General features: G+C 47.7%; 2 protein-coding genes across 4 annotated transcripts in view; one reads left to right on the plus strand and one right to left on the minus strand.

Moving 5' to 3' along the window:
• The window catches only part of BPHL (biphenyl hydrolase-like (serine hydrolase)), a 30154-nt gene extending 23528 nt beyond the window's left edge, over window positions 1–6626 (plus strand). The window contains exon 6 of the mRNA XM_005869629.2: window positions 6329–6626. Within this exon, the coding sequence (XP_005869691.2) occupies window positions 6329–6416 (88 nt within the window). The 3' untranslated portion in view covers window positions 6417–6626. The remainder of the gene's footprint in view (window positions 1–6328) is intronic.
• A 512-nt stretch (window positions 6627–7138) lies between these two features.
• Window positions 7139–11946, minus strand: part of LOC102246023 (tubulin beta-2B chain) — a 66169-nt gene continuing 61361 nt past the window's right edge. Inside the window, exons 2-5 of one of the 3 annotated variants that reach the window (XM_014542389.1) lie at window positions 11514–11667; window positions 10534–10642; window positions 10080–10190; window positions 7139–8387 (exon numbers count right to left, since the gene is read on the minus strand). In XM_014542389.1, coding sequence (XP_014397875.1) covers window positions 7327–8387; window positions 10080–10190; window positions 10534–10642; window positions 11514–11630 — 1398 coding nt within the window. In that variant the 5' untranslated portion in view covers window positions 11631–11667 and the 3' untranslated portion in view covers window positions 7139–7326. Of the gene's footprint in view, window positions 8388–10079; window positions 10191–10533; window positions 10643–11513; window positions 11668–11946 lie in introns of those variants that run through there. The other 2 variants (XM_005869631.2, XM_014542390.1) reach the window with 2 other exon arrangements.

An 11946-nucleotide genomic window follows, 5' to 3' on the forward strand; every position in this document is an offset into this window, starting at 1 on the left:
TATTTCCCTTACATGCAATGGATGCATATCCTGAAGGAGAAAATGAAGTGTGACTAGAAGATAGTGACCTAATTTTTTTTTTTAACCAAACATACTGGAAAATAAACATCCAATGAGCCTCCACCACTTCACAGACTATATGTCAACTTCAATGGTACTGTCATTACTCAGGGCACCTTTGGGACTCTATGGAATTTTTTGAAACTGGCTTTTATTAGCAGCCTAAGAAAATCCTTCCCTGCTCATTCGCTCTCTCCTTTTGTCCTTTCCTTCCTCCCACTTTGTTCCTTCCTCTCATTCTCCCTCTGTCCCTCTCTCCTTTCCCTCCATGAGCCAACTTCTGATGCCTGCTGTGGGCCAGCGCTGCCCTGGGAGCGCCCACAGTTCAGCAGGGGAAGTGATTCAGAAACCATTCCACTGCTTCCTAATCACACTATTTATTCCACGCTATATTTTAACAAACAAATTTCTAAGAGAACTTTTTTTGTTTGTTTGGGGGTTCTTTTGTTTTTTGTTTGTTTTGAATCATATATGATTGTTTATTCTGGCAGTATGGGAGAGCAGCAGGTCATCCTCAAAAATCTGCTCTGCAGCCCACCATAAGCCAGCTGCTTATATAGGTAGGACAAGGGTTGCATGGGGAAGTAGGAGGCTGGGGTGGGACTCCATTGTTTGGGCAACAAGGTTGTTAATCTTTCCATGATAATAGGCAGTTCTTGAATGAGAATGGTTCCAAGGTTGACTCCCAGGTCCCAGGGGCATACAACTCCCAGCCAGGTCAGAATGTCCTTTCTTTAACCAACACAAGGCAATCGTGGTTAACAGAGCATGATTAATATTTCCCATAACCATAGCTAGTCCCCAATATTCTATTTTTGTCCCTAACATTTCCCCACTGCTATTTCTATCATCTCATATCTATTAGATTAGTTTTAGATGAAAAGTCTCATCCTGCTGGACTGCATCTGCTTCTGCCTTGAAAGCAGTTCCCAGGGATGGATCTCAGAGAACTTTTAAATGTGGGGGCATGCTTCTTATTCTACAATAAATAATTACCATAAACCTGTATAATGTCTATATTTATATAGCATTTTATATTTTAAAGGGCATTTTATATACAAAATCTAATTATACTTTACAACTAACTTATGGAAAAGAAATATTGTCCCCATTTTACAAATAAGAATATCAAGGCTGAGATGCTAAGTAATCGTCTAAGGTTGCATAGCCAATTAAAGACAAATTCTAGATAGTTTTTCCCCCACAGCACAGCTGCCTCTCATAAACATTCTCTTATTTTAATATGATGGTAAGATGCCTGGATTATATACTTGCTGCTCTGGTAAATTGTTTTCTACCTTCAGAAATGACAGGTTTTTGTATGCTGATTCTCATAGTAAATGCATGTGTTCCCTTGGACAGCCAGGTTCAATAAAGGTCAGTCTGCAAGGAAGTTTAATGTAGGAATTCTATTCCAGACCCGTGTCCTAACAGGATACATCAATATGAGAGAAAAATATTCCCTTACTGATCTGGTGTTGTTTCAGCAGACTATTTTATGGAAGATCATTTTTCTTAAAGCAACATTCTTTGGAACAAATCCATTGAAGGTAAAGTGCTATTAGCGGTGATTATCTAAAGCTAGCTTGCAGTTTACACCTACTCCCTTCCTCTGCTGAAACAGCCCTTGATGTTGGACATGAATTTGCCTAGGATGGATGTGGTTTATTTTGAACCCCATAAAAGGAAGGTGGATTCCTTGAGCACCAAAGTCATACTGTGGTTCTGTACACCATGCCACTTGACAACAGGTGTAGCAACTCAGAGTGTAGCAAGCTCCAGGGAACTTGGTGTTTTATTACCTTGTCAGGTACTTAAGGACACAGTCCTTCAAAGATGTTACCAACAAATAAATATCAAATATGAAACCAATGCCTTTTTCTCTTCAGAAAGAGGTTAATGAAGGGTGGGGTTGTTCAGCAGGCCTGCGTCTTGCTCAGGCTAATGTCTCTCTCTTTGCTCTCTTTGTGGGAGAACAGTGATAGAATCTCTTGGAAGCAAAGAGGCTTTAGAGATCATTCAAGCTCACCAGTTGTAATATTTGTTTTTAGGCAGTTGAACCCTTTCTCCCAACAAATCTTATGCATAAGTCCAAGATATAAACATAAAATAGGAGCCGGTCTGACCACAATAGTGGTGGGGAGCAGACCTGCTCCTTTGGTCTCCTGTCCTGCCCCAGTCCCTGTGCATCCCTGCTTGTCCGGCCCTCCCTCCGAGACAGGAAAGCACTGACACCGCTCACCACCTGTCTAGCTAGTCAGCCTCTGCTTGGGCGTCTCCTGTTTCCAGACAGGCATCACCCATGAGGCCAGCCCCAGCTCGTTTTCAAAGTATTTGCATTGAGGAGAGGCTGGCATCAGACTCTTTGGAGTTGGGGTGATGGGCCCCAGGAGGCAGTGTGGCTCAGACCTCTCAGAAGAGGTGATGACTCCACAGCTTGTTGAACTGTGTCTGCTTATTATGTGTATTAGTCTGTCAGGGCTGCCAAAACAAATGCCAGAGACTGGGAGGCTTAGATAATAGAAGTTTATTTCCTCACAGTTCTGGAGGCTGAAAGTCTGAGATCAAAGTGTCAGTAGGGTTGGTTTCCTCTGAGGCCTCTCTCCATGGCTTGTAGACTGCCGTCTTCTCCCTATGTCCTCACATGGTCTTCCCTCTGTGCCTGTCTGTGTCCTGATCTCCTTTTCTTATAAGGACACCAGCCATATTAGTGTGAGCCCTAATGACCTCATTTTAACTTAATTACCTCTTTAAAGACGTATATCCAAATAAGGTCACACTGTGCTGGGGGCTAGGACTTCAACATACAATTTTGGGAGGATGCAGTTCAGTCCATAATAGTCTGTTTCTGAGGAGGTGCTCAGATCTCAGGAATTGGAGGCCAGCAGAGGTCAGGATCTGAAACTTGGATTTGAGACCTAGTTGCAAGTGACCAGCGGTTTGCCTGGTCCTGCTCTAGCCCTCACCCCTTCACTGCCTGGCCAAGTGTACTCATCCTTCAGTCTTCTCCTCCTCCTCTATCTCCAATTACTCATCCGCCTGAGGCCATACAGCTCCTTATTTATACCTTCATACAGCGGTGAACATGTGAATTTCATTTTCCTCCTGTTGAGCATGTCAACACCTATCCGAGGATGCAGTCTAGTACATGTTGAAAGAAAGAGAATGTGGGAGCAGCAGAGGCATATAGGGCCAAGCCTCTGTGGATGGCCAGTGGTCACCGACTGGTGACTCAGGGCCAAAAAGCATGGTATGAATTCCAACTTCATGTTCTGGGCTGAGGCCAGAGAGCCAGATCAGATGGGAAAGAATGAGGAGGAACATCCACGTGCGCAGAGTGGCGCCTGGGGACAGTGTCAGCCAAAGGGGAGCAGTGGGGAACGGAGTCCTGCCAGGAAAGCAGACTGGGTATCTGGGATCCAGAGAAACACTCATAGCGGTGTTGGTGAGGAGCAGGAATGGGGGAGGGAGGGAGGGAGTGCTGGCTAGGTCACTTAGGCAGTGTACATGGATTTCTGTGCCTGTTTCCTTATAAGTAAAATGAGGATGATAGCTATCATTCAAAATATTTTTTGAGGAATGAGTGAACATTTTACAACACACAGTGGCTGCCACTTTTGTGGGTGGGAGGCTGGTGTGGGTGCAGGTGATCAGGGGCCAATAGCTCGATAGCAGGTGAGAGGCAGGTTGTCCTCTGTCCCATGTTCAGCACCATTATTAGTCTAGGTGTGTGGGTGTGTTAGTTGGCTCACACAGTGGGGAGGCCGAGAAGTCCAAGATCTTCTGTCAGCAAGCTGGAGTGAGTTAGGAAGGTGGGGGCCCGGGAGAGAAGAGGTGTGGTTCCAGTCTGACGCTGAAGGCCTGAAGAGCAGAAGAGCTGATGTTTCAGTCTGACTCTGAAGGTGTGAACAGCCGATAGCCCAGTTCAAAGGCAGTTGGGCAGGAGCCTACTTTGGTTTTCCATTAAAACAAAAATACTCAGACTTACTGGAGACTCTGTGGGTTCATAAATAATTTAGAATTTTATCATATCAACGTGGAAAAGAATGCTACAGCACATTATTTACAGTCTTGTTCATATCTGTAGCTCTCAGAGCTTAATTTGAAAGCTGTAGAAGGTTGGACTGAGGAAAGGATGGTAGATGCGCAGCATCCTTTCTCCTTGTTACCTGGCTATAAAGAGATCCTGGAAGGACTGTATCAGGCAGACGTAAACTGACCACTGGATTTATACTATGAGGTTAGACATTTTAATTTCTCAAAAGATCTAGAATCGCATCTTTTTCTAAAAGTGCCAAATGCAACGAGGAACCTGTCCCAGCAAAGAGGAACTCCTGTGTACCGTCTCAGGGGTCCTTCAACTCCAGCTGAACCATGTGTGAGGTGGGGGGATTTCCTCCTGACTTTCCTGAGGGATGTGATCGTTGGAAACACTCTCCATGGATCATGTGATTGGATCCTTTTGTTATTTGGGTGAGAACCTGGGCCGGCAGTGGAGTTGCTGTGTTGCCTGGACAGCTCTAGCTATTGCCTGGCAGGGTGCTATTCCCAAAGACAAGCATACAGAGGCCTCAGGTTTAGGGACTTGGTGTCAGACCTAAAGGAGGCGTATTAAAGAACTTGAAATGACCCCCAGAAGGTCTCAAGGAGAAGAGCAGGTTTTTTTACAGCCTCATCTGTCTGTCTATCCATCCATAATTCAGTGCAGTTCTGAATGTAGGTGCCTCAGATCTCCCATATTCTTAATGAAGGAGACTTGTTTTTATTTCCCTGAGACCTAGAGATTACTATAGGAAGAATTCAGACAGCAATGAGGTGAAAAAGAAGAGATTCACTGCTGGTGTCTCTCCTTCCTCATTAGGGGTGCTGAGTGAATGAATCACAGAAATGGGGAAGAGCACATGATAACCAGCATGGCTATCCACAAAGGAGGACTTGCAAGTTGGGCAGATTGGGATCTTTGCTTCTGAATCCAACTCAGCACACATTAGAGGATGCAGTTTAGCTTAGACATGTCCTTCACGACCTTTCAGCATCCTTAGCAGCTGGTTCCTTCTGTCTCCTAAAAACAGAGGCCTTGAGCATCCCTACGAGCTTTTCCTTGTATGGGGCAACTGGAATCCTATCTTTGGGGTTGGTGCAGTTTGCCCTTCTTTACTGAAGAGCATTATAACTGAATTTGGAATGTTCTAGTTACTGTAAATGGTCTTAACTTTCCTAAGAGCCTCAGAAAGATGCCAACAATGTATCCTTCCTCCTTTCTAGTAAATGGCCTTAATCATCTTGGTACCCCCACCCCCATGTGGTTGAGCTGCAAGGACAGCTCTGTTTCGCAGGACCTTTTCACAAGTTCTCCCAGTGATCACTGAGTCCCGAGAGCTCTCAGACCTCAAGTGCTGACAGACCAGAGAATTAGGCAATTTGGGAACTGGTGTTTTGTCCCTGTATAGTCCTATTAATGTGGGCAGAACGTGTGCTTATATCCTAGAAGCTTTCGTTTGTTTAAAACTTTTATTTCTGTGCTTTTATAGCCAAGAAACAAAATGTAGAACTCAGAGAAGGCTTCCTTTATTAAAGAAATTGCCAGCCAGCCACATCTGACCACAACCCTATTGAAAGGAAGGAGCCATACTAGGACAGGGAGGTTTGCCACAAAAGACAGGTAGTGACAACTGCAGCACAGGGTTCCATGCAGGCTGCCACCACCCGCACAGCCCTGAGGAACACTACTCACCCTCCGTCCAGTGGCTTGTGTTTAGGGTTACTCAGTTCTCCCAAAATGGCCAGGCGATTTGGAACCTTGAAAACTCTGGAGGTGGCTGAATTGACTTGGGTTTTCCCACTACATAGATGCCCCAAGCAGCTCACCTGTCCTCATTCAGCGGCTCCTGGACACTATATTTTATCATCTTTCTAACCTCGTTAAAATCAACCGTATTGCTAGTAAATTTTTTAATTTTTTTTTTAGATAACCAAATCCTATGCCCCTCTCAGTCAGGTTCAGTTAGACCATCTGTTACGGGATATAATTCCAAATACAGCGTGTGTGCTCTGTTACTGGGAGTCAGCCTCAGGGGCAGTCATACAATCCAGAAGGCTTTCACTATAAGTCTATGCTCAGGAAAGTATGTACTGTGTACCTTACATCTTCTCCCCAATAGTAGTCAGGAAAAAATGCAGCAGGTTTTACTATAGATTTTCAGGTAATGTTGGGCCGGGTGAGAGGTTTCAAATGCTGTGCCATTAAACATAGGCTTTTTATCTTTAGGTTGCATCTGATGCCAGAAGGCAAACACAACCTCCATTTACGTTTTGCAAATGAATTCAACAAGTTAGTAGAAGACTTCTTACAATGAAAGTGTCCCCGAGAATCTGAGCTGGGCTGCCTGGGCTTCAGCTGCTGCTGCCTCTGCAACCCACCCTGTGGCACACCTCCCTGCACCTGCCCTCCAGTTTCCAGCTCCTCCTTCCACTACTTCTTAACATTAAGTTGTGAATTTCTGCCATTGTCTTAAATAAGTTCCTGTCATGATTTACTTTATTTGCGAATAAATCTTAGATGAGCATTTGTAGTGCTCCTGACTGCTATTTTAGGGCACCTTGAACTCATGCTGTACTTTTTATCTGAGAGGTACAAGGGGTCACTAGTCCTTTTAGTTGTATTATCACTTTGTGTAAAGGAAGTTCATAGAAGAAAGTCCTTGCCTAAGGTCTGGGTTGCTCTAACTCCAACACAGGGAAGAAAGTCTGCTTTATCCTCAAATCCCCATTCACTCCCTTACCTTTGCTGGATTCCTTTACTTTAATACTTTGAACCGGTGAAGATGGAAAAATATTTTTTATCTCTTTATTAAAAGAACTATCAAACTGATAAGAACAGATACTACACTTGATCTTAGCCAAAAGGCCGAGAGGGGGGAAAAAAAGGACACATATGTAATACCCTTTGTAATACTTTAAGCAATAAAAAAAAAAGAACTATTAAAACATTAAATACAAATTCTATTTTGTTAAAATTACTAAACCCAAAAACAGTCAAAAATGTAGTGAAAAAAATAAAAATAAAGAAACCACAAGATTTTGGACACATGCGTTTTAATTAGTATAGTATATACCTTAATTTTTAGAGGTGTGCCACATTAGTATATCAACAGTGCGAATTTCTGACAGAGGCAAAACTGAGCACCATAGATACAAATAGAAAGACCATGCTTCATTGAGGACAACAGAAATTCACTGACGTGGCACGGTGTCTCTGACAAGTTCTTAAGCCTCTTCCTCGACCTCCTCCTCCTCGAACTCGCCCTGCTCATCAGCCGTGGCGTCCTGGTACTGCTGGTACTCGGACACCAGGTCGTTCATGTTGCTCTCGGCCTCGGTGAACTCCATCTCGTCCATGCCCTCGCCCGTGTACCAGTGCAGGAAGGCCTTGCGCCGGAACATGGCCGTGAACTGCTCCGAGATGCGCTTGAACAGCTCCTGGATGGCCGTGCTGTTGCCGATGAAGGTGGCCGACATCTTGAGGCCCCGCGGCGGGATGTCGCACACGGCCGTCTTCACGTTGTTGGGGATCCACTCCACGAAGTAGCTGCTGTTCTTGTTCTGCACGTTGAGCATCTGCTCGTCCACCTCCTTCATGGACATGCGGCCGCGGAAGATAGCGGCCACCGTCAGGTAGCGGCCGTGGCGCGGGTCGCACGCGGCCATCATGTTCTTGGAGTCGAACATCTGCTGGGTGAGCTCGGGCACCGTCAGGGCGCGGTACTGCTGGCTGCCCCGGCTGGTCAGCGGCGCGAAGCCGGGCATGAAGAAGTGCAGGCGGGGGAAGGGCACCATGTTCACGGCCAGCTTGCGCAGGTCCGCGTTCAGCTGGCCGGGGAAGCGCAGGCAGGTGGTCACCCCGCTCATGGTGGCGGACACCAGGTGGTTGAGGTCCCCGTACGTGGGCGTGGTCAGTTTCAGGGTGCGGAAGCAGATGTCGTACAGGGCCTCGTTGTCGATGCAGTAGGTCTCATCTGTGTTCTCCACCAGCTGGTGCACGGACAGCGTGGCGTTGTAGGGCTCCACCACCGTGTCCGACACCTTGGGCGAGGGCATCACGCTGAAGGTGTTCATGATGCGGTCTGGGTACTCCTCCCGGATCTTGCTGATGAGCAGCGTGCCCATCCCCGACCCGGTGCCACCCCCCAGCGAGTGGGTCAGCTGGAAGCCCTGCAGACAGTCACAGCTTTCTGACTCCTTCCTCACCACGTCCAGGACTGAGTCTACCAGTTCGGCGCCCTCTGTGTAGTGGCCCTTTGCCCAGTTGTTCCCGGCCCCGCTCTGGCCTGCCAGAGAGAAAGGAGAGAATTAGACAACCATAAGGAATTCAGAGTTCTGCCATTTTGACTCTGCACTAGATGCCTTTCCTTATCTACAAAAATTTCTCTATATCAGTGACCTTGAAAAACACTGGAGGTCATAATAAAATGAGTTTAGTTCAAACGAGGTTATTAGTTGAAGAAAACTATTTCTTAAGGACAGAGAATTTAAGAATGACAACATTATATAAAACTTAAATTAAGGCTCAGTTGGTTGGAACTTTGTCCCTTATACCCTGTCAGGGCACACTCCTAGGTTTTGGGTTCAATCCCTTGTTGGAGGCGCATATGGGATGCAATGGATTGGTGTTTCTCTCTCACATCGATGTTTCTCTCTCAAATCAATAAAAACATTATCCTCAGATGAGGATTTAAAAAACAACAACAATAAACTTAGCCAGACTAAGGTGGTTCAGTGGTTGAGCATCAATCTATGAGCCAGAAAGTCATGGTTCAATTCCGGGTCAGGGCACATGCCCAGGTTTAGGGCTCGATCCCCAGTGTGGGGCATGCAAGAGGCAGCCAATCAATGATTCTCATCATTTATGTTTCTCTCTCTCTCTCTCTCGCTCGCTCGCTCTCTTCCTCCCTGAAATCAATAAAAATATATTTAAAATCAAAATACTTAAAGCCCCAGGTATCTAACAGTGGACAATCAATTGTAGGGTGGGATGTGGCCCCCAGGGTGACTTTTCCTCTAGCATAACTGTGGTCTTGAGGTTTGGACACCCTGACTTTTCCTCCTTGAAGATAACATGTGGGCCTCAGTTGTATTTAAGCTCCAGGACCAGATAAGCAACCAATGCAGTCACAGCTGACCTCAGGACCAGCTGCATTGAATAATGACCCCCTGCCCTGGTGCCCACCAGTCAGTGGAAACCACAACCCTGAAAGGACACACCTGGAAAGCTGCTGAATATTCTATTGAGATTTACCCCTGGGACTTCTCCTAAAATCCCCACCCTTAAAACCCTTAGGATGGAGGACCCAGTGTGCAGTCCCTCAAGGGAGCGCCCCTTGCACTGTCTTTCTCTTTCCTTCCCTCTCTCGCCTCCAGGCACTTTACCATTAGCTTCCTCACTTCCAAGCTCTAAGGGCCCTTCCTTTACCTGAATAACTTGTTTCCTAAGCCAATTCCTTTTGGGAATTACTTTTAATACCTCTATAATTTACCTAATAAATGTTCTCTTATCCCCCCACCCCCCAAATAAAAATAAAAACAACAACAACACTTAAGTTAGGCCCCATTACCAGGCAAGAGCAAAGGCACAATGAGATCAGAGGAGAACACGGGCTCTAAGCAGGTGTTCACTCCTGTGACTTTGCTTCTTGGAGTGGCCACCTACTGTGACGGGCCCTCTGAACTTACCAGTAGCCTAGTAACTCCCACTGGAAGCTTGTTCATCGCCTTCATTCCTTACCCTTCACAGGCTGCTCTGTGGTTCAGGGACTACCTACCACAGCCCCTGTAGGCTGACAGTGCTCTTAGAGCCATCTGGATAGTCACGGCCCGTGGACTGGGTGGAATGAGACCACGACTCAGGGCTCTGTGGACACACAGCGTCCACCTTGGCACTCAACACGAAAAACTTTGATTTCCACAGTGTTTAGGAAGAAGAAGATTAACTGAGCCAGTTCCCATTGATCACGACAACATACCAAACACGAAGTTGTCCGGCCTGAAGATCTGGCCGAATGGTCCAGACCTGACGGAGTCCATCGTGCCCGGCTCCAGGTCCACCAGGATGGCCCGAGGTACGTACTTGTTACCTGCGGGGAGGAAGAGCTGGACTTAGATCTGCGGTGGCAAAGGAATCAGACAAGCTGGTGCTCTCTGCGCCTTTCACAGCAGAGTTCACTAGAGCTCATTCCAGCGTGTGACACAAAAGGACAAGAATAGGGGAGCATTGCTGCTTCATAAAGGAGCCAATGAGCAAGCTTGGCCATGGCAAACATGCAGGGTCTTAAGGAACTGCAGTGTGTTCTTTAGCAGCTGACATTTTAAATGAATGCAAGAGCATTTCTCTGTCATTGGTATGTTCCTAGTACATTGCATCTGCCCCTGTATGGAAAGCAAGGTTGGAAGAAAAGCAAAAAACATTCAGATAATCACCAGCAGCTTCATTGTAGTACACATTGATTCTCTCCAGCTGCAGCTCGCTGTCTCCATGGTAACTGCCAGTGGGGTCGATCCCATGCTCATCACTGATGACCTCCCAAAACTGGAAATTTAAATTAAAAAAAATCACATGATGGCCTGGCTTCCTAAACATCAATAAGGACGGTCCTTTTCTTCTCTGGTGCCCTTGGGGCAGCGGCCATGGTGGTCAGATGGTCAAGCAGTCCCAGACAGACCAGGTAGCTGAGCACCCCTGTCCCTCCAGCAGAGGCTCCTGAGGGGCTTGGAAACCGGCAGAGCATGGACCATGTGATGGGGATAGACTGAAGAGCTGGGAGGGGCCTGAGGAAGAGGGTGGGCACAGCAGGTCTCCTGGAGGAGCTTTGGGTGCTGGGGAGGCTGGCACCCCCAGGCAGGGCTGAGGTCCCAGCGTCCAGGCTGATGTATGGGTCTTGGCAAGACCCAGACCCAATTGGATCCCACCCTGTGGCTGCGTTGGGAATCAATGTCTCCTGGCACAAGCCCCACCCAGCCCTCCAAGTGTGCAGTTTTATACCCCTGGCATCCATACTGGCCTCTGGCCACTGAGCTCATGGGGACTGGGTGGAGAGGGAAAGGGAGGAGTCTGGAGACAGGGCTGGGGCAGTGAGAGGAGGTGATCCCTGGTGAGAGCGCAGATTCCATTGTGAACTGGCAGCAGGAAGGGCGGTACCGCGGGTCGGGTCGGGGAGCGGATGGCTGGCTGGGTCGGAGGCCCTTGGTGGTGGGTCTGGGCTCCCTCCGCGGACCAGGCAGACCCGTGGGTGCGATCGACCAGAGAAGACCAGCCGGCGCGCAGGGCCCTGGCACCGGGAGGCTGGGTGGGAACATGGCGGTTCCGACAGAGACCTGTCCTCCCTCAGATGCCGCCCACACCCCCGCACCACGCTGCTGCAGCCTCGCCCACTGGGGTAAGGCAGCCCCAGTTCCGTCACCTGCCGCCTGGGAGCCAGGAAGCCAGACTGGCATATATTACCATGCAGAAGGTGCTCGGATTGGGGAAATGACCTAACATTCCGTCTCTGTATCCCAACAAGTAGTCTGCATAACATCTGTCACCTCAATGACACTGCAATTTTTTCATTCAAACTATAGACAAAAATATCCCAATTAAATTCCACATGAGGCCTCTGGATTGATACGGCCGCGGCCTCTATCCAAATTTTAGAGACTAATACACCCAGAGAAATGCCAACTACACGCAGCTGAAGGTCGGTTCCGAGGAAATTTCAAAGGGCCTCGGTTAAAGGCACTTGAAGCTGCGTCACGGCTGATCGCAGCAGGTGATGCGGCTTCCGGAGCCCGGAAAATGCGCCCCTGGCCCGGCGGGTACTCCGGAGACCCGCTGCCACCCCGGCCCGCACCCTC

The sequence above is a fragment of the Myotis brandtii genome, unplaced genomic scaffold (genome assembly GCF_000412655.1).
Source record: "Myotis brandtii unplaced genomic scaffold, ASM41265v1 scaffold300, whole genome shotgun sequence".
In the NCBI taxonomy this organism is placed as follows: Eukaryota; Metazoa; Chordata; class Mammalia; order Chiroptera; family Vespertilionidae; genus Myotis; species Myotis brandtii.